At 37.8% G+C, this 24,034-nt stretch overlaps 2 protein-coding genes across 3 annotated transcripts in view; both read right to left on the reverse strand.

Annotated features, from left to right (window-relative positions):
- The window catches only part of LOC140162918 (uncharacterized), a 286,934-nt gene that overhangs the window by 105,647 nt on the left and 157,253 nt on the right, over positions 1 to 24,034 (reverse strand). The gene's annotated exons all lie outside the window — the stretch shown is intronic.
- LOC140162922 (CD320 antigen-like) overlaps positions 4,832 to 24,034 on the reverse strand; it is a 134,525-nt gene continuing 115,322 nt past the window's right edge. The window contains exons 2-5 of the mRNA XM_072186235.1: positions 13,403 to 13,496; positions 11,579 to 11,704; positions 9,707 to 9,823; positions 4,832 to 6,327 (exon numbers count right to left, since the gene is read on the reverse strand). Coding sequence (XP_072042336.1) covers positions 9,708 to 9,823; positions 11,579 to 11,704; positions 13,403 to 13,472 — 312 coding nt within the window. The 5' untranslated portion in view covers positions 13,473 to 13,496 and the 3' untranslated portion in view covers positions 4,832 to 6,327; position 9,707. The remainder of the gene's footprint in view (positions 6,328 to 9,706; positions 9,824 to 11,578; positions 11,705 to 13,402; positions 13,497 to 24,034) is intronic.

Below are 24,034 nucleotides of genomic sequence, written 5' to 3' on the forward strand. Positions count from 1 at the left end.
AGTTAATGAATCAAAATTCCAATTTTATTTTTTACAACCCTAAATACATTGCCAACAAATATATTCGGAGTAAACCGATGAAATTATGTCTGTTTGATACGTTTCAGTTAAGTTTTCTATCACGCCGCCACGGACCATACGTACATTGATTAAGTTAATATACATTATAAATCGCCTAAATGTTCAGAGAGTTCCTCCTGTGGCAGCGGTAGAGGCTGTGACTTGTGAACTAAAGGTTTTAATGACAGCCATGAGTCTCGAATCTTCTGTAAGCTATCTTTTAATAATATTACTTTTCCTATCCCTCTTCTGTACGATATGCGTTTAAAAGCTTTTTTTACCTCAACTTTTCTTTCTTTTCTTCTTCTTCCATCTTTTTCTTTCTTTTCTTTCTTTCTGAGATTTAAAATAGCTCAATTGGTAGAGCGCGTACCAATTAAACGGAAAAGTTAACTCTGCACGGGTTCGAATACTACGCTACCTTTTTTTATTTTGATCCTGATATTTTATTTTTCCTTAGTATTTACTTCTACAGAATAAATTTCAGATTTTTGTTGATCGAAATAATATTTTACAATGTGTTTGGTCAATGATGTTTTCTGCTATAAGTATGAAATACTAGGGCTTGGTGGGATAAGCCTATTGATAAGTATGAAAACATGTTTAATATTCCGCTAGCGTAGTATGTATTATCAGCTGATTTCAGATATGCATTAAAATGTAATAACAACATTTATTTTCATTTTAGACTTTTTTATAGTCTATATATATATATAATGATGATGATATGATGATGATGACGACGACGACGACGACGATGACGATGATGATGATAATGATGACGATGACGATGATGATGATGATGATGATGATGATGATGATGATTAATAATACAATTTATATTGATCCAATGAGCGACCGAATTGTCCACTACGGACGAGTAATCCAATAGATAATGACTCTATTGATATGTACGAACGCAGCCCCACTGACCGAGTTTTGGGATATTTTCACTGGTTTGCAGCTGTTTGCTGTCATTTACTCATCAAGGCGGAGTACCGTTATTATAAGGACTATGCCAATTATTTAAAGATTGAAATGTAGAGAATAAGCCATAATTGATTGACAGAAAGTACTAAATTTGTACCTATGACGGTTTTATGACGCCAATCTTCAAAATACGATCAAAAAATGGCTGCCCTGGTGAAGTAAAATGTGCATTGGAATAACATCGGCGAGTTTGGATAGATGATAGGATTTCTTTTTAATAAAAATGTATGTCTCTCGTTATTAAAGCTTGTACCGGGTTGAAGATTCAGATATTTGGAAAAGAATAAGTAATTGAAACAGAGAGAAAGTACTAAAATCATAGCTTTTATACTTTTTGATATAGGATACTAACTAGTTCATCCCAAATAGCTACGATACAGCGCTACCAGTAGGGTTCAATTGCTCATTGTGAGTGCCCTCAAGTTGTGTGCATACATGTAGTTAATAATAACTTCATGATGAGTCGATCATGACAACATGTTGATAGCAACAGGGTATTGACGTCAATGAGCCCCATTAAAATGAAGCGCCCAAAATAAGAATATGTTTTCTTTCTTTATTTGAGTAATAAATGAGGTTTCCAAGTTCCTGCAATTATGACTATTATTGATTAAAGGGTTTACATTTTAGTAACAGTTAGATTTGATACGTTTTCCATTTGTAGTATCATTACAATTTAACATTTTCTGCGGTTATAGGTGCGGAAAGACATTTCGTCGCAGGCAGGTATAGGACGCGCGACCGTGACGTACGAGGCTGGCGCAAGAAGATACAGGGCTGACAGCCCCATTCAAATACACGGTTAGCAATTACAAATGGAAAATTAACATACTTGCAGTTGGGTACTTTGCAGAACCCCGACGGTTTTAGAGTAAGATAATTTTGCTTTGACACCACATAACAAATTTAGAATTGTTTGTGAAGATTTCATGATTATGTGTTAATCCAATGGCGACGTCAAAAATAGCGATATCGCATCCACCATCATCTGGTCGGGAGAGTATGTTAAGCCATGTAGAGGGGTGGGGGGTATGAGTTTCAAAAAAATCCTAGCTAATTCCATTTGAAACATTTACTCCCTGTCTCTTTCTGTGGAAGTGCTTGCTCGTATTTTGAGGCGTTACAAGAACAGGGAAGTAGTCTGGTGGCATAAACGTAATTTATCTCAAGTACACAATTGTCAGCTTTAAGCAATTAGGGGGATAATGAGTATTAACCAAAATGGCTCCATAAGAACCCTATTTGACTCATTTGTAATCAGATTTGGCCTAAACATGGGGGGAGGGGGGTCTGTCTTGGGGTCAAAATGGGTACAATTATAAATTTGGTCCAATAATGTGATGTTGACATGATTCAAAATATAAGGAAATATAATAAAAGTCATTTCAAGGTCACCAGAGGTCAAATAAAGGTTAAATGTGGTTATTAAAGTCCTATTCAGTGATCTCAGCGAAAGTGTAAAAACATTAAAATGGCTTATAAATTGGTTAAACGTGAAGGATAAGTCTTTCAAATTGGTATTTTTGAAATAAAAAATGGTAGTCCGCCCCAGCCCCGCCCCCCTGGTTACGAGCCTGCTGGTTTCTTCTATATAATTTGGAAGATTTTGAGCTGAAAATCACATGAACTTTGCCTGACCTTTGACTGCAAGTGTCATGTCATGAGCATTAACCCAATATGACCAATGTTAGTCAAAATTGACGAAACTAGGAGTAAACCAGTAAAATTAAGTAAAATGGTAAAACAAAAACTAATTGAAATAACATCTCTGCTTTCATCATTTATATTCTACTAGATCCTATTAATAGGTCCATGTACTTATATGAACATACTAAATGTTTAGAAAAATCAACCCAAAAAGATCAAACTTTATATTTTCAAATGCTTTCCAACTTGTTTGCTACATGCGGATTCAGAGAAAGTATAGTTTGAGCCATCTGTGATGTACGATCCCCGATTAGGAAAAATGTCAAATATGTAATAACGTAAAGATTTGTCTAATGGTGCACGTGGGCTCAATTTGCCTTGGGGGAAATTTCATGTACAAATAAAGAGTGCTCTCCTCTGAAAATCCCAACAAGAATAATAAGGATCCGTGCCCTTATTTGCTGGTGGAATTTATTAGGGAGGTACTTTTGGTTTGTGTCTAAAATTGCAGTTATGTCACGGAAGTTCATAGCGCCATTAGGCGAATCTTTACAGTATGACCTTTTGACCTTTTGCTTGTAACCTGTGAACGAGTACATCAAATAGTTAAAACACAATACTTTTACTATGTTGTTATGTCTGGGGGAATATTGTGGCATGGTTTTAAACAAGATTTGACCAGTTTTCAAATTAAATTTGATCCCAATATTAAATGTAATGATTGACTATACTGAATAAAACACATGATTCGAACTAGCGTCCGTGTCCTTTTCTTGCCTTTGGAACCTATTTTTACTGACCTAGGTGTATATATAGAGGAGTAAGAACAAAACTATTGACAGGAGAAAGAAAGGAAGAAGAACGTAGTCAAAATCAATACCAAATGCACTGGCTAAAAGCCACGAACATGGCCCAATCATGACACATGTCCGTTTCCCTATAAGACAAACCACTTTAACAAAATACAAAAAGACAAATACTAATTACTGCTTTCATATTGTTTGTTTTTTATTAGAGATTAAAGGTTTTGTTTTAGCCACTGTCGTGCATCTAACGTGTCATATAACACGGGCGACATCATTATTATATTTAAGTAAAAACACGAGGCGAAACCGAGTTGTTTTACGATGTCCATGTTATGCACGACAGCGGCTAAACACAATACCTTTATTCTCATTCTTAAACACTTCAATTCAAATAAATATATTAATTATAAGTATACCACATTTTAATCAAATTAAATCCTACATTTTACAAGAAATTACCTACAGTTTAGAATCGATCAGTCCCATTGTTGCTATACGCACCTCCGACTGGTTCAAATAGCGAGTACGAGTATCGCGTCGATACGCACGCGCTAAAGTGTGTTATATCGTCTGATATTACACGCTAAAGAACCAATAAGATTGCAGAAACTTTCTTAAGTGCTTAAGAATGAATGTTACATGGATATAGCATGATGCAGTCATGTCTACAGTAGAATTCATCTCGACCTTTGCAGGACTTAACCCCATTAAAAGCTATTAAACCAAGATAACACTCATTGAAACAGCTCAACTGATTAAATCGGATCTTCTCTGGTTGTGCACAAGTAGCCTACAAGTGTCTGTTTTCATGTGCGATATCGCAATAAAGCTGGTATTCATAGCTTCAGTTGGGTAACCGATTATAAAGGAAACGAAAGGAAACAATGGTATGTGTGGCTTTGTTCACGAAATCAGACAATGGCGTGCTTTTTGTAAACCAGCATTCTTGAAAATGAGCAACATAATGATTGTTGACTTAACACGGTTTGGAAATAATTTCTTCATATTTTTGGTGTTATCTGTCGTTTACATGTCCTTCCTAAAACACAAAAGTACGACCTCTCCAAACACCTAAATTAGCTAAAAAATTTAGGACATGTTACAAAAACTATATTGTCTAGAATTTTAGAAGAGTACTTTTAATATTGGCCGGTTATTTTTCACACAGCGACGTTAGCTAGGCAATGTACTATTACCTATAACATTAACAAAAACACCAAAGTACGAATATTTCCAAACATCTAAATTAGCTAAAATTTAGGACATGTTAAAAACTATATTTTCTAGAACTTTAGAAGAGTACTTTTAATATTGGCCGGTTATTTTCACACAGCGACGTTAACTAGTCATATCCCCATACTTTTAACGTAGGGCTATTTGTAGGGTCACGCGTCAATGGGAAATAAAAGAGCACTGTGTATTGTGTATAGGAAAACGGACAGTAACTGCAGTATGAGTATGGTTGGATTAAAATTGGAGCATTTTTCAACTGTAGGCCTACTACACCAAAATTTGACATTTCTGCCTATAACTCGAGAACTGTGGGCCTATATCGGAGACACGTCAAACTATACTTTATTAAATATGCTTTTTTACAATGAGTGGTGACTAAATATGTTTTTGTCCCTATTTAGCGGTGAGCCTTTATTTTCTTCATTTGACTATAGCCAAACAATGACAATCTGAAGCAGATCTGATCTGATCCGTGTTCATGCATTTCGTGCATTTGGGCAATTGACTTTTTGTAGCTTTGTTAGAGATTAAGGCCGCAAAACATTTTAGGCCAATAACGTAGACCTGACATTTTCTGGCAACCTTGATGGGCTCTTTTTTACGAAACATTTTGTGTTCGATGGGTAGTACTATCTGGGTACCATGACTATGCTGAAGTTTTAACCACAGCATCAAATTGGCATTATACATAGGGAGCCACCTCACATATTTTAGAAACAATTGACATATTGAGTTATAAAAAGTTAGCTATATGTGTGTATGGGTCATGGGTAATAACTTTCGAGTGCCCAACTAAATCAATCCTCTACATGAGGTCCAGGCATGGGGTCAAAGGTTACATGGGGTCAAATTTCAAAATTGCTCAAATCTTTTTTCATCACCAACAAAGTATTCCTCTGGTCCTAATGATTCAAATTTTGAGCTTCAAAGGGATCAACATCTTAAAAATGCTTCAATTTACACCAAAGATCTCACAAACTGCTCTTCTTTTTTTTAAATTAAAGAAAAGTTTATCATTTTAAATGTTTCGTTACCTAGGTAACGGGGTGGGAGGTCAATCTCTTTGTGAGCTCGATTCACCTTGACGACATATTTTGCTGTGTAACTTTAGTAACAAAATATCGTAGATGACCACTTTTAGGATGTTGACCCCTATTGAGGTCAAACTTTGACCTTTTTGCTAATAACTTAATAATGTCAAGGTAGGTCAAAGTATGCTTTTTTTTCTGAATCCTTATGACCAGAGAAATACTTTGATTGGAATTAAAACAAGATTCGTGCAACTGACATTTGACCCCTATATAAACTTTGACCCCATGCTGGGACCCCCTGTAGAAGAATGATTTAGTTGTCCACCCAGACCTTGTTGTCTTTGAACCATATTCCAACATTTTATGACACGACAAGTGTTTGGCTCACTAGGTAGTAGTGTGCGCAATGATTTACACCGGATTAATAAAATGTGTCCGTAGTCCACCCCAGCATTAACGTGCACGTGTTTGAATCACATGACAGTCACTGTCAGTGTCAAGCTTACGCTACAGCCATTTCAATAAAAGCGTCTCCCCAGACGTCTCCATGCTTCATGTCCCTGTTAAAAACCAATAAGATATTATATTATTATCAAAGACAGAGATCAAAAGATTTTATCGCGTCTGACGTCATCTGTCAATCAAACTCGAGCACGGGTTGTTTACAAGTGTCGTGATGATGACTTGCTGAACGCGGCGGTATAACCGGGCGCCTTATTGTTAATTTTGCACCTTCAAACACACAAACCATCTTAAAAGTTAGGTCTTTATAGTGGGAAACTTTCTTTCGCGAAGGCACCATGTCAACAATGCCTAGAAATGTTGCTTTTGCCTTGTAAAAGTACGTAATTTTTTCGCCATTTACTGCTATTCCTTTTCTCTGAGTGGCACCACATAAATCGGCCTTCCTTTTACGCGCTATTAACCAATCAAGGATTCGTAATCGACAGTAACGTCAGACGCGATAAAATCTCTTTATCTCGATCTTTGATAATAATATATTAAATTGTTAATTGATTGTATCAGATGCTACCTTTTAGTTTGGCAGCAAACTAATTTACAATATTAAAACGCAGTCCAGGGGTGTAGCCAGCTTTCTTAGTGGGGGAAAAATAAAATTTCTGGGGCGCCAACATTTTGATTTTACACTATTTTTGCCTATGCTCCGGATGAAATGGTGACAATGTGCGCGCGTTTTGTAATTTAAACTTTTGGCCCATGACCAGGTTGAATTTGGTGGAAAAGGGGCTCCTTGCCCCCTTTTTTTTTAGATGTTGTATTATTATTGTCGGCAAAAACTTCCAAAATTTAGTTCTTGAAAACATATTTAAAAAGTAGAATTCCTCAATGTGTAATTAACATTTTCAGCATTTTTGATGATATCTGTCTGAAATTTCTTAGCATTGCCGCACATCGCAGGGGCTATTTTAACGTGCCTCACTGTCACGTTCGTGCAATGAGATAAAAGTGTTGATGAAGTAGAGTGCGTTTCAAATATAAAAAATTGACATTTTTACCTGAATGTGACTGTAAGAAAGGCTCTACCATTGTTCACTATTAAAGCATATCTACACGGATTGTTAATTGTCACTGTACGAATATTTTATCTTGACACGTACGTGACAGTGAGGCACGTTAAAATAGCCCCTGGCACATCTACTGATCACTTGGTGGTCTTGGTATGGCGGCGCCCATGGATCACGGGGGCATTAGTGCCTTTTATTACCTATGGTGACTGTTTATTATGACATGCAATGCACTGATCCGTCTTTACTTCTTGACCTAAACAATCCTGCTTTCAAATGTGTCTCCCATCAGCGGTTTGCATACACTTATACTTGATATTCGCTGTCGTAGTGCACGTTACAATATGGCTGTTGCCAGGCCAACTGGATCACGCTTTCTTTGTTACAAACTACTGATCGAAATGATCACAACACAAAGCCTATCGCATATCAATATTCGGAACAGGTGTATGAGCCCAGGCTTGGAACAGTTACCAATGGTTACTAACGTGCACTATGACAGCGAATACGTGCACTAAGTTATCATAACAAAACCTGTTGTTGCTATTACAAGTCTGTAAGTCATTAAGATCTTAATTTCAAACCGTTCTGAGGGTATATACAGGGGTCATGTTTGGGTCATTTCCTATTAACACGATTTTTTTTTCAACATGGACTCTAAAAAATAATTTTTAAATTTAACTAGAGCGGTTACCGCACCATAGCTGAACCATGACGCTTCGGTAGTATTTTTAGAATATTACTGTCACCCAGGGGGCTCATACCTTCTTGGGATTTCTAGATATGAAAAGGACCCAAAATAGGAAAATTGACCCGGTACTTATGAGCAGTGTCATCCCCGGTGGGATGAATATTGACACGGGTCTTATAATGTATCATTTACTTCAGTTTCATTTCACAACTCAGGGTCATACCTTCTTGGCATTTCGAGATATAAAAGGACCCAAAATAGGACCCGGTCTTAAGAGGAGCGTGACCCCAGTGGAGAAATAATTTAAATATGCATTCTCTACTTCTTTCTCTTTCATACCTTCTTTGCATTTCGAGATATGAAAAGGACCCAAATTATATATTGACCCGGTTCTTATGAGGAGTGTCACTCCGATGGGGAAAATAATTTTAATACATTCTTTACTTTTTTTTCTCTCTTTCATTTGACACCACTCAGGGGGCCAGGGTTCGGTCAAAAACCTGTTTTTGCTGGCAAAGTGACAAAGACTGGCAAAAACCTGTTTTTGCCCGGTTTAAACCGGCAAAAAAGGCACAAAGTGGCAAAACTCATTATAGTCACTCAAATATTAAAAAGTAAAACAGAAAGCTCATAAACAGTGGCACACAACTTTTAATGAATCATTGAACATTATGCTTTGTCTCATCAAGTCCTTAAAAGTTTTGAATTTGATATATATTGATATATGCTTTTGAAATGTAAAAATTTTAAAACTCAATGATTTTCATTTTGTGCCAAGTCTACACATTTTACAAAACAATGAACTTTTTAGACTGCGACAAGTCTATTTTAGGCTGATTACAAAAAAATGCAATTTGTAGATGATTTTTTTTAATTAAAAAAAAGACTTTTTTGAGTCCATGTTGAAAAACAAATCTTGTTTATTTTAACATGGGTAATAAAAAGTTGGTGCTAATCAGTGGTGTAGCGTCATAGGGCCACGGGGGACATCCCCCAATCGATTGCAAAATTTAGAAAATCCCATAGGAAAATAAAAAAGGGCTCATCATCATCAGACCTGGTGCCTCCTCCAAAATTTATGATGACCCACGATACCCCACGGGTGTTAAAGGTGGGTAACCTGATTGACAATCTCATCCCTCCACTTTACCTCATCAAAATGCTGATATTGGTATCAAATGAAAGCTCATGTTTTTCTCATAAACATATTGAAATTGGGCGTTCTAATCGGTATATTTCCGAAGAATCATCAAAAAAACTAATTGAGACTAATTAGGCAGTTTTTTTGATGATATCTTCGGAAATACACCGAGTTGGAACTTCTAATTTCAATATGTTTATGAGAAAAATAGGGCCTTTCACTTGAAATTACTATATTACATGATCATGATGATTATCATTGATAAAAACACTGTAGACTACCAAAATCACGCTGTATAAATATCGGTAATTCCATTAGGAATTAGTCACATTTGCAAAAAAAACATTTACATGTTCTTTTTGCATGAGTGCTTGAAAGGGATGACATTTTATGTTATACGTACATTTTAAAGAATTTGATCTTCCTTTAATACTTACAGAATGGTCGCCTGCAGATCCGTCGGATAACGCTTTTTCAATGGGAAATTAACTTTGCTGCTTGGATGATGTCAGGATGAGGTTCGCATTTATTCCGTTTTGAAAAGCGTGTTCCGACGGATATGCACTCGACCAACCTCTTACCCTAACAGCCCCACTCATCGGCGCCGTCCAAACAATCTTCATAATCGTCACACTTCAAATCATTTGGTACGCAGTTGCGTTCCCCCCTACATGCAAAAGTTCCTGATTCCGTGCACACTGTAAACGTAAGTTAGTCAAAAACGGTCTAATTTGACTAATTTAGTCAATAAAATTAGTCATACAAGATACAATTTTAAATTCATGGAAAATAATGCTGAAATTATGTATTTATAATGCTAAAAGAACATTACTATCATTTCACATTAATTTGCATCATTTCAACATATTTTCATGACTTATAATATTTAATCTTTAAAGAATAAGAAATTCCATGACTATGACGAAATTATGATTTGCAAAAGTTCCTGTATCCGTGCACTCTGTAAACGTAATTTAATCAAAAAGATCTAATTTGACTTATTTAGTCACTAAAATTAGTCATGCAAGATTTAATTTTTCATTCAAGGACAATAATGCCGAAATGATGTATTTATAATGCTAAATTATCATTTCACATTACTTTGCATCATTTCAACATATTTTCATGACTTAGAATAATCAATTTTTAAAGAATAAGAAATTCCATGACTAATGACTAATTTATGACTTCGCGATTTATCGTGATTTAATCAGTCATTTACGTGCATTACTTACTGATTACTAATTGAATTACTAATTTTAATTAGTAAAAATGACTAATCATTTATCAAACAACTGATTTTCGATGTTATAACTTTCGGCTAGCTACGGTTGGATAAATGAAAAAAAAATGCCTATATAGTATAGTGGGCTAATTGGCAATGGCTATATGTCGCGCATCGCAATGTTTGCGCAATAATAATAGAGTTTTTTCCCCATAATTTGAATAGGCCCTATTTGGTATCAAATTCGTAAAATGCTCTGCCTGTCTGCAATTCCTACCTTGTAAAAATACCGACATACCGACACATTCTTGATGCCTGATGGATCATAGTACTTTAGTTGACCCGTTTCCGGGATAGGAACCGGGGGAGGGGGCTTGGGGGCTCAGCCCCCTCAATAATTTTGGTGTGGAGACTCAGCCTCCCCCTTCAATAATTCCAGATGAAGTAAAAAAATGTGACCAGATACCGGGGAAAATGGGTGTTTTTGACCTTTTTGACCCCTCGGGCACTACCAGGATGGGTCACCAAATTGTGGGGTTTGATCCCCCCCCGTCCCGTTTGTACTCCCTTCATAAATTCGCTACACTAACGATGCTTTATGTGGTGACATCAATACAAGGGCTGAGTTTAAGTGTAAAATAATAATTCATTACCGATCGACCCCACTTTTTAGATTTCAAACAATGGAATTAGTCATAGATTTGCGTTGCTAATATAATAGACGCTCAATGCCAAATAGCTAAAAAAGGTAGAATAAGTCGCTGGTTCGAATGCCGATTCCGCCAACTTTTCCTTGCTGCCCTTTATGTTGTACATAATTAACACGTGATTATATATTTTGAAAACAATTATTTATCCTCTTTCAAAAATGTCTTGATAAAATATCAGTTTATAGAAAACTGATATATTGGTTACTTTCAAATATCAAATATTTCAGATGTAAGAAAAAGGCAGCCAATTGGTTGCCTTTTTTTTTTTAGAAGCTAAGGCAAAGGGCAGCCAATTGGCTACCTTTCAGACATCAAAATACATTAAAATCACACATTTGTCAAGACATGTTTGGTAAATTCTTTATAAAATGACAGATTTGTAAAGACATTTTGGTAGATTTTCTATAAATTTACAATAATTTTATTTTATCAAGACATTTGTGAAAAGGGGAAAATAATTTTTTTCAAAAATATATAATCGGGTGTCATATCTATTTTGTAAAAAATGTGCATCGTACCAGGAAGAGGACAAGCTTCATCATTCTCATCAGAATTGTCTTCACAATCTTTTTCGCCATCACATTTGTAGCCAAGCCTTATGCATTTTCCACTGCTACAAGTAAATTGATAGTCAGCATTGCAAGCTGTGGGAGAAGCAAACCACAAATACTTATAACATATATATATAACGAGCTTAGTTTTTACGTTGCGTCAGTGACGTAGCCTAGACTGCGGAACTCATGTAGTCTTCAGTGATAGTCAGTCATTTATCGTGTTTATCTATTGGTCGTTATATGATTTAAAAAAAGGGGAAAAAAACCGCAGTGATTTATAGTGTGCTACGCACAGGCACAACGCCTAGGCATTGATCCACAAGCCTCAGCACACTTAACCCTGTTTACAGGTTGTCGCTGACCACTACGACCCGCATCATTCCATAAACGACTTTGCAGCTTCAAGCGCGCACACCCTAGACATTCCACAAATTGACCTTCGCAACCAGGATCAGCTCCCCAGCTCGTCGTACGGTTACAACGAGACAATTAGCAGTAAGTTCCTTGTCCAGGAGAATTTCAAGCTAGTTCAATTTTTCCACGAGAACATACTAAGCCACCGCCAGGGTTCAAACTAGCTCGAGATACTATAGCTAAAATACAGGTTTACATTTACTATCTTACATTATCTTGCTGTATTTCAGCTAGAGCGCCAGACAACAAGCTGCCGGGTTTTTTTTTTTAGAACAATACTGTTACGTAAGACGAAGAAGAAGCCTGCCCGGAGACCGCCCTACTCATTATTTCATTGTACTTATTGCAATTTGCCTCCACACATTACGTAATCAACACAACGCTTTTGTGAGGACTAGTGAGTGGATAAGAAATTGACAGCGGAGGATACGAACGACACGCCGATTTTTAGTTGTCAATCATGAATTGCTGCAACGTTTTAGTATTTTACTGCATGGCATTCCGCAAGCACCATGACAAATTAAGCCGTATTTTTCCAAAGATCATCTCATATGAAGTAAGCTGAATGCGATCTGTAGTTTTGCAACATTCCGATCGCTTTTGATCGCCTATTGCCGGTGAATTTGCTTGAAAACACGTGAGTTCATGTTGTGTAAACATAAACAATGCGATTTATAAACATAATTAGCATGGACACAAATGAAATTACGATGCAATACAATGCAATTTGAATGCGCATCAGATCCATAGAAATAACGTGGCCCGGTGTTATGCAGAATTTAGACCACGTCTGGTTCAAACCCGCAACCTCGGGCACCATAGTCGAACGCCTTATCAGTTGAGATAACTTAACTTGACTATCATTTGATGACTATCATAATATGACTATCATTAAGAAGACTGAGTTCTTATAATACATCCTCTGATATTTCAGACAATAGCTTGGAATTATTGGGGTAGATGTTATCTTTTGAATTCTTTCATGACCACTGAAGCATATATAGTCAAGTCTGTCAAGGACACTAAGCGAGAATTGAAAGACCATTTCACTCTCCACAAAAGAATGTCAAAGGTCGTAAAAACACCAATTTTGTGTCCGCTCCCGAGAATACTCGTATGTACCTAAAATCCTCAAGAGTTTGCAGAAGGGCTGGGGCAAAAGTGGGCAAGGTGACTTAGGCTATTCAAGAAAATAAGTGCACACACCCTACTATAGAGGAGTAAATTCACCCGGAAACTGCCTTCAACACATCCCAGTATAGATGGTAAATTATATAGTATAAATTATAAATATGGACAACGTATGAGTTCCTAATACAAAGTATGTTCCCATTGAACATACCAAACTAGAGTACCGATGATTTTTGTACTTACCCTGTCCCCAAGCTGACCTTACAATAACGGCAGAGAAAATAACCACGTACGCAATGACCAGCCCTCTCATGTTGTCTGTTTTGTAACAATGGACCTGAAGATAGTGAAAGAAACAAAATCCACTAAGAGTTTTTGTTACGTTTATAAAGGTAGAAACACGTGGGTCAGACATCCAGGCATTAACAGCTGAAATCTAGGAGATGACGCTGACGAAATTTCAGCCAGGCACAAGTGACCTGGTGAACGAAGAGGTTCGCTGTAGATAAGCTGCTTGGGGCAATTTTTACAGGGCAGGTAATTGTAGCCAACAATCGGGCTTATTACCCTGATCGGAACATATGCCCCGCCTTTTACCAGATGAGCCGCGGGGAGAGCGATTTTTTTGGCTTGCGGGGAATTGAACCCGGGACCTCTCGCACCAAAGGCAAAGACCTAAACCAGTGTGCCACGCTGCACACCGACATCGCCTGGCTAATAATTATTTGATGCAGCAGAGACATTAAAATGAATACACGGGATCCATACACGTGAATTGCTATGCACGATTTTGATATCAGACGAAAATCTTCGGATACTGGGTTACAAAATGATGAATATCTCCCGTAAATGAATTTTTCTCAAGAAACCAGATGTGGTCTCATACACTTGAAAATACGTGTTGAACAGATATTATAGTCGTTAGCGTGCGCTTTGAAAATTGGCCGTGCGCTTTGAAGTCAAAATTTGACCAAAACTCTCAATTTTATATTGCGTTGGTCCTATATGGACTACAGCGCGCAGCAGGCTATAGCGGCACTCACTCAAGTGGAGAGAGTATAACCATTGACCGCAATGTCGTATACAAGCTTGCTCACAGAGCGAGAAATCAATTACCCCGTCTATACAGTAGCCTTAGTCAAGTCACTTCGGTAATAATATGCATCTCATAAGGTCCGAATAAAATGGTCATAGGTGGCTGTGGATTGAACCTACCATGGCGATTTCTACTATGAAGATATCGGGGCGATGTCACTGTGCGCTGCTCCTACAATGATAAAATAACAAAACCATATGTGTCTTTAGATAATTTTCTTTTGTTTTATTTTATCATTTTCAAAAAGCATGTTAATTGTCAAAATGAGTTTTTGTTTAAAATGTAAATTTGAAAATTTTTCAATAATGTGCTAAGGGAGGGGTAATGTGCAGGAACCTGGTTTGGATTCCAGAGGGAGTGTGCCTCCAAGAGACACAGCCATCAGAAAAGGAATAGCTCAGATCGCGCGCCAAAATAAGTTAGCAGTTCAGAAATTGATATTTTTCCCAGCCTTGAAAAAATTAGGCAGAGCTGGGAATCGAACCCAGGACCTCGCGGTTCTGAAACTCAATGCATTACCACTAAGCCAACTAGCTATTTGCTGTGAGAGGTTTGATAGTAGTCCTTGATATTGCTGAATAGAATAAATCAATACTGATATTTATCTAATGTACGATGTTATTCAAATGTCAGTAAATAAACAAATAAATAAATAGACATAGGACCCGTAAATAAATAAATAAATACAGAATGCAGATAGTATTTTAGTTACTAAATTCCAAACATTATATTATTTATAATTTTCTGCTATACACGCAAAGGAGCTGTGCATTTAATATCCGCGCCTAATCAATAATGGGTATTTCACTACATAGTCAAACTGGTGTGTGCCCTGACGGATTATCCATTGACCAGCTTCTAAACCAATAAGTCTTTTATCTGTATGCTTTATAACCATGATAACAGATTAAGAGTCTGTAACATGGTCGGTCATTGGCGGCTTGCTAATCGGTTCTGGCATTATACAAAGAGCAGCACCAATCACAGCACATGTTTGATAATGGGCAACCAACGTATCCATAATAGTATAGTTTAGGCGCTGACGCAAGCTTTCATGCGGGAAATATGAACACATTCTCGCTAGTCGTACCCTTTTTCGAGATATTGATACGGCGCTAAAGGCCACGGCTTTTCCATGCCACAGCGACGAACCCTATAAACAGAGGTAAGTTATCATCTTCGTGAGCCAATCTGCATTATGTTGCCTGCAAAAGCCGACGATCAGGTAAAATTCTAAAAGCAGCGTGAGCAGATATTTTTCTTAATTTCATGATAAGCTTAAATTGCATTGAAAACGCCAAATTGCAGACATAAAATATATAATATTACTAAATCACCCAAGCAGATGGTAACGTAGGTATGTGGAAAAGAACTGCAATAACAATAACAAACTATGTGCCCAAAGAGTTGTTTTTGGCATGTCGCTTTTTAGAAATATCACCAAAAATATAAAATTTTGGGAAAACGCCCCAAAATTGAAAACAAACACGAACCTTCCAAAATAAATATATATTAGCACTCGGCGGCCCACTGACTACCTGCTGCTGTGATTTGGGGTAACTCGTTGCTTCCCCTCTCAAGATACATATATATTAGCACTCGGCGGTCCACTGACTACCTGCCGCTGTGATACCTGTACCTCAAGTTCGCCCATACCCCACGCCTTAATGGCTATTTACTTTCAAGATACAAAGAAATTTATTTAAACAAATATACTGTTACATGGAAAATATCTGTGCGCGAAGTAGCCTAAAAATGCATGCCACGATCAGCTCAAAACTTACTTTTTCAGATTCTTTCATTCATTTCATATATATTTATTTCACAATCGTGGCCATGGGCCAAATTACAGAGAAATATTACAATTATAATTAAATACTTAGAATAACACACAAATTTAAAACATTTATAAATACACAAGTATTGCACATGGTAGTATAAATAAACATGACACATGGAAAATATATTATTACAAGGAAATAAAGATATGAAATTTGCACAAATAAAATAGGCCAATTACAATGTAAAATATCACCAAAAGATTTGATTAAAAAGCACTAAAAATCAAAATTTAACCTGCCAGCAGGATAATATCTTTATGAAAAAAATGTGTACATCCATAACAAAATGATGCACCCGTCGGACGCCACACGCGTCCCACCCCGCACAACAGCCAGGAACAAACACCAGACCCATCCCAAGCGGAGGCCACTCTAAATCATCCGCAAGTCACATGGCCAAGGAATGTTCTCTGTACTCCCAAACCATGTGACCCAGGGATGACCCAAAGCGACATCCACCCGAGACAAGTCCGGCATCCACTCCCAGCTACCATGCAAAATGAGACACATGTAGCAGCCGACAAGCGCATCCCCCTGACATGGATGCACACAAATTGAATTTAGAAAAAAGCAAGTGGGGCATTTAATGCATGTTTAAAAGTGTGACATAAAAGGGATGGGGCTCTGTTTGAAGCGTTTCGTGTTGGCCCTGAGTTGTGTATGATCTTGAGCATTGCGCAAACTTCTGCCATGGACCGAGATTCTGGTGGGGGTAATAAATGACTGGTTCTTAGACTGTCTCTCAGTCCATTGGCAAAAGTTCGGCAATGCTCAACCCTTCTGTCTTCTAGCTTTTTAATATTGCACTGTTGTATTGACTTTGAATATGAGATGTATTTATAACCAAGTATGGTTCTAATCGCCCTTCTTTGTATGCGCTCAAGATCACTAGCTTGTTTACATGTGAGCCCCTGAATGCCAAACCACATCAGCATACTCGAGCACCGGTCTGACATAGCTTTTGTAAACGACCGTAAGTTCATCCTGGTCAAAGCCAAATCTTTTCAGGGATCTAAGCATGAAAAGACGAGTGTTTGCTTTCTTGATCATAATATCAACCTGAGATTGCCATTTCAGGTCACTTTGAATACTGATACCCAGGATTTTGGCTTTGTCAACATAATCCAGCTTGTCAGAGCCAATGCTCAAGTCTGCATGATGTGGTTTGGTTTTACTGAAATTAACCTCAAGTGCCTGGCATTTCTTGGCATTAAGATTTAGGCCATTAGTTGCTGCCCAGTCTGAGAACTTATTCAGATCTTCCTGGATATGACTATTGCTATCACTAGTAGAGTTTTCAGCAAATGTGAGATCATCAACATACTTCCAGACTTCTGCATGTGCATCATCGGCGGCATCATTGATGAGGATTTGAAAACCAATTGGGCCAAGCTTGGTGCCCTGCGGTACACCAGCTGTGAGTTGCACAAAGTCTGAAAGCATGTTGTTGTATCGTACACATTGCTGTCGATGCTGAAGAAAGTCACAAAGCCAAGGTACTATGTTCCTACGCACACCCATTTGAATAATTTTTGTGATGAGAATGGTGTGGTTGACCAAATCAAAGGCTTTAGAAAAATCAGTTAGGACAATCGTTCCGGTATTGTGACTCACTTCAGCACCAGTATGAAGGTAATGCATCATATTGACTAGATAGTGATTAGTTGACACACCTGCTACATTTCCAAATTGCCTGATGTCTAACTTGTGACTAATATCATCAATTACCCATCTCGATACAAAACCCTCAGCTACTTTGGCGAAGATTGAGGTCAAAGAAATTGGCCGTAACTTATCAAGAGTAGGGGGTCTTTGTTTTGGTATAGGCACAATGATACCTTGTTTCCATTGACTTGGTACAATACCTTCAGTAAATGAGGAATTAAGAATATTTGTCAAGGGGATGTTCATCTCATAGGCAAATTCCTTAATGATTTTACCAGGGATACGATCAGGTCCCCCAGATTTGTTGGGGTTAATTTTCTGTAACTCAGAATAAACCTCCCAAGGGTGCAGTTTGGGAGCAGGGTCTTTGGCTGGTAAATACGCAGGTAGCTTAGATGTATCCAATGGGGGTACATGCGCAGATACTTTAGCAAACATGTCATTGATCGCATCAGCCTTACCCTTCTCATCATCATCACAAACACCTGGGATGTCCAATCTGAGCTCAGATCGGCCAGAGTTAGTAACCTTTTTGATTTGTTGGTACCATTTTCTTGACTCCGTTTTTGAAGACCTCTGATTCTGTTGGCATGGTAATCTATTTTTGCCTTCTCAATTTTACGCTTGACCTCGTTTCTCAGTTTACGCCACTCTTGATCAGAGCCGGAAATGAAAGCCTTTTGACGCTTCGCAATCAGGTCCTTAATCTGAGGGGTAATCCAAGGTTTGTCATTCGTGTGAACCATCTTCTTTTTTTCGGGGAAGCATGAGCTCATACCTTGATCAAGAATGGCATCAAAAGCGTCAGCTTTATGCTGAGTACCGTAAGTTTGAGCCGTAAGTTTGAAGTAACTATTGCACAACTATTGGCAATACTTTATTTCATACGAAGTGACATATCCGTATTTTTTATGACTTACCCACCTTGTAACACATACCGTATGTGACAAAAAACAATTACAAAATTAAGTTAGAGAAATAGTTATTAATCATGTTAGTTAAAATTAAGTTAGGAAATAGTTCACACATTATATATTTACATATAACAAGCCATAAGCAAGTTTAAATCTCTCCACGCGGGTGTCGAATTTGTTTTGTTTAATTCAATAATTTAAGAATTTTCGTGTATTTTTTAAAATTTTCATGACCATATTTGGAATCAAAATGAGTACAAACATGCATAGTATTATTAGTGCAATTGTTCTTATGATAGCTCTTGATCATTTTGTTGCGAATTTGTGATATTATTAATGTTAGAAATATTGTCTGATAGTTTCAGACCGGAATATAACTGGCATCTTGTATTTTTGGAGGCATTTTTCAAGGTAATTCCTATTCTCACCATGATCAATAATATCTTTAAAGGCCGATATCTCAATTTCGAATTTTATAATACCATAACTTACGAACTCAATATCTTCGATTTTGAATGTCCGATTTCATTGGGAAAAAGGGCGTTGTGGAGCAAAATATCTGTATATTTAAGATATTTAAAAACCTCGAAATTGATAACCTGCCCAAAAGTGTCTCCTTTTGACATGACACGTCACATATATGGTATATCGGACCGAGCAATGTATGGAGGCTGCCATATTTCTTGTATAGTTCCTGGTGTATAAACGTTGGGTTTTATTTAAAATGTTCGCATAGAACTCTCAAGTTAATTGAAGAAAATGAAAGATGAGATTACTATAAAAACGAAACAGTAATCTTATATCGGGGTTCTATGTAATTTTACATAGATTTTTCATCGCCTTTTCAGCGTTCATTTTCACTAAATTCACAAAATATTTTGGCGTATATAAAATTGAACTAACATTCGCTGCCTCGTACTCGTAAACGACATCAACTGTACCATAATTGGGTATCACGAATCGTTATATATGTTGTGCAGTTAATATTCATATGTTCTTTTATACTTTTTTTTTTTTTTGTGTTATGTTAACTTTCTGATATGAAAACGTGAGATGAGAGGGTTGGTGTTAGTCTAGACAAAGAAGTGTCTAAATTTTATGGTCCTAAATTCGCGATATATTCGTTCGGTGTATAGCATGTATAGACACTTCCGCCTAGGCGGGAGTGGCTCGCGAAAATAGTATAGCATCGAAATATATACTACTTGTAGGGGCAAACTTGAATTGCTCCCCTGGTTAGCAGAAGCTTGGTACTAAATAATACAATCTTCGATGACTCGGAACCAACAACAAAAAGTGACACAAATCATCACAAATCCAAGGATACACTTTAGCTGAAACGTATCTTGATGATGTTTATTATCTTCACTTGCTATTCTTCTTCTTGTTCTTGTCACAAATACTAATTATGTTGGTTCAGGTAAAGATTAATTGTGTCTTTACCGAGAGCTTCTACACTACAATACATCAACAACCAAGATGACAGCCTCCAGTGCCAAATTCGGCACCAAATTACATGTGATTGATGGGCTGCAGGCTATGTTTAGCTTAACACTTCAAGGGCGCTCATCACATAAATAAACATGCCATAGGAATGCAATGATTAAGGATGCACAACACTTAAACAAACTTTGATTTTGGTAAATGGCATCAACATTCCGGCGCCTAATTGTCTGCTACCAGCAACAATTACTTCTTAAAACATAGTTTTGGTGTGCCATTTACTGACAAAACTGAACCTTTTACAAGAGGTGCCTTTGTGACCCCTTAAACTTCAAAACATCAAACTTGACTGATTTTGAAACATGAATAAAGTTATGAAATCAAAAAACCTTTATCAGAGATTCACTTGTGTGATAAAACTTGTATCAATGCTAATGATTCAAAACAAAAAACATTTCAAAAAAATCCAAGTGATTTTGATCCAAAAGAAAAAATAAACTGAGTTTTGGAAATTTCAAAAAGTGATTTTAACTTCACATGAAAGAATTATTTAGCTTCCTTTTACAAGATAGACGATGCTGCACTCAAGAGATAACTGCCCATGCCAGCCAAAATTACTTGAAACAAAACCAAACAAAAGCCCACACAACAGGCAAATTTTGGTGAGATTGGAAAAGCCAACTGAACACATGGGAGATACTATTTAAGTGCAACATGATCACAACATATTATCAACATGAACACAACAATGTTTAGTTTGTAAACTAGAAATGCAGTCTGTTGCTGTCCTTTAGATGAAAGTACAAAACGCCTTGCATGCGAATATCTTGTTTGGTACACCTTGTAAATGAGAATACAACTTGATACAATATGACTGCCTGTGCACAACCATAGCAGCCATGAGAAAAACACAACTTGATATAATATGACTGCCTGTGCACAACCATAGCAGCCATGAGAAAAACACAACTTGATATAATATGACTGCCTGTGCACAACCATAGCAGCCATGGCCCAAATTTGCAAATTCAGTCAATCCAGGTTATAGTCAAAACACCAGATGCTGATAGGATGCATTTACTTGCAAAGTACATGTAGAAGGGAATACACAATTACAAACTTGAGTGAAATTATTTTGGACCTCGATCATGCATACCCTTTGATAGATAGCAGAGCAATAATTTCAAGAGAAATCAAATTTGAGCATTATCGAGATTCCAAAATACACGCAGAAAACATTACTTTCAAATGTGTATCCCAAATATGGATTACATGCTATACTGTACACATCCAACAAATTGTGCACACATTTTAAGCAGTAGAATACGATGTAGAATCTTGCAAATTAAAACTCCATGGGCCTGTGGTGTACCAAACTTTAAACAAACTTGCTAATGATGCACACTGGTTCCATCGGTACAAATTGCATGCATAGGATTCTTCTTTACAAAATCAAATTCACAGATGTGGTGATCTAGGTGTCAAACATGTTCATTCTTGATCTTGACGATGAGTTGTATACGAATCTGGCAACTTCACACTAAACGCAGACACGTCGCTGTAGAGACGAATCACCAGTCTTTACATCTGTAGTACAGGTAGGTTCATCTGTCGTCACATCTGGTAGATCTCATGATGAATTTGACAGTTTGCATCAGTTGTTCTGAAGCGAAAGCAAGGTGTCAGCTTGCCTTTCGAAGCAAATTAACGTAAACTGATGTTTAGTCTGTGACTTCTGATTCTAACAGCAGACACAGTTTATCAATGGGTCTGGTGAGAATGCTTGTCCTAGTTTTCACTCGCACACGTCGAACCAGTCCATCACTTGCAGGGAGTGTTTCAACCACCCTGCCCAGGGGCCATACGTTTCTGGGAGTAGATTCATTTACAACCATGACGACATCTCCCACCTTGGCATTTCGCTGTGGGTGAATCCACTTTTGTCTTTGTTGTAACTGAGGAAGGTATTCTTTGATCCATCTGCGCCAAAACAGGTCTGCCAGATACTGGACTTGCCTCCACCGACGCTTGGCATACTGACTCAGCTTTCCTGCAGCAGCGGCTGGTGGTAAGATCATGTCACTCTTTAGTTGAAGAAGGTGATTTGGTGTAAGTGGCTCTAAGTCAGATACTTCTCCTGGAACATTGGTGAGTGGTCGGCTGTTAACTATGGCTTCTATCTCACACAGTAATGTACGAAGAGAGTCATCTGTTAGTGTTTGTTCCTTTATAACAGAGCACATCACTTTCCTGATTGTCCGTATTTGACGTTCCCAGATGCCTCCATGGTGACTTCCTGCTGGTGGATTAAAGGTCCACTCAATCTCTCTTTGCAGAAGGTAGTCATGGATTCTGTCTTGATTCCAAGCGGCAATTTCTCGGCGTAACTCTCTTTCTGCCCCTATCAAATTGGTGCCATTGTCAGAGCGGATCTGTTTCACTTGGCCTCTTCTGGACACGAATCGTCGTATGACATTTACGCAGGCATCAGTGTCCAAAGATGCTGCCATTTCAATGTGTATGGCTTTGGATGCAAGGCAGACGAACACTACACCATATCGCTTGACTATACTACGGCCTTGTTTAACTTCTAGGGGACCAAAATAGTCCATTCCAACTCTTGAAAATGGTGGCTCTCCTGGAGTGACTCTGTCTTTGGGAAGATCACTCATCATCTGCTGTTGTACTTTTGCATTCCTCTTTCTGCAGGAGATGCAACTGTTGATAACCTTTCTAGCTGCTGCATTGGCATTTGTTATCCAGTACTTCTTATGCAGATGAGCCAACATGTGGTTTCTGCCCCCATGTCCAGTTGCTTCATGGACGCCATGTAAAATCAACTTTGCAATGTGGGACTTCTTTGGTATGATTGATGGAAATTTTGTCTTTTCAGGTAGAGCTGACTTAGCCAGTCGACCACCTACTCTGATTACTCCATCTTCTATAAATGGATTAAGTCTGTAGAGAGGACTTGCTTTCTTAATCTTGCTAACTTGTCGCAAGTTGTCTTCTGGCTGACTGTCATTACTTCTCAATTGCAGCTCTTTTAGTGTCTTAATTTCTTCTGGATATGCCTTGGTTTGGACATATACTATCACAGCTCTTTCTGCTTCTTGCATGTCAGCAACATTAAGCAAATCTGTAATGTTGCCATGCTCTTCATTCTCATCATTCTTTCTACCATCATCATCTCCATTATCAACTCTATCATCAACTCTATCATCATCTCTATCATGACAGATCTTACGGAGATATTTCTTGACTCTGAGGATCCATGCAACACAACGACAAAGTTGATACCATGAGGAGAATCGTGTAAGTAGTTTCTCCATTGTATCTGTTGCTTCTTCTGTCGACGCTGTGTTGACTACTAATTTCTTTTTAACTTCTGGATCATCAGCTAGCTCTTCAGCGCTGTTTCCAATGGTAGTCTTTGGCCACTGGTTTTCTGCTTCGTGTAAGAAGTCTGGACCATCAGTCCACCTTCTATTCTTGAGGAAGCAATCAACGGCTAAGCCCTTGAGCAGTCGTCTGCAGGGTTTGAGCTGGTTCCTACATACTTCCATTGGTGTGGCTGGGAGCCATCTCTAATCAATGCGACTCGATTAGCCACAAAGGTGTGGAATCGGGCGGTGTCATTGTTAATATACTTGATCACGGTCTGACTATCAGTCCAGAAGTATGTGCTTTCGACCTTCAACTGTAGTTCCTTTTGCAACATGTTGTTGACCTTTACTGCCATTGCAGCTGCAGTTAACTCTAGGCGAGGTATAGTTATGATCTTCAAAGGAGCAACTCTTGCCTTGGCTGTCAGGAGAGTAAGATGCACTTGACCACTCTCATTAACGAATCGTAAGTAACTCACTGAACAATACCCCTTCTGACTTGCATCACAGAAGTGGTGCATCTGGACTTC

This window comes from Amphiura filiformis, chromosome 10, assembly GCF_039555335.1.
Source record: "Amphiura filiformis chromosome 10, Afil_fr2py, whole genome shotgun sequence".
Classification (NCBI taxonomy): domain Eukaryota; kingdom Metazoa; phylum Echinodermata; class Ophiuroidea; order Amphilepidida; family Amphiuridae; genus Amphiura; species Amphiura filiformis.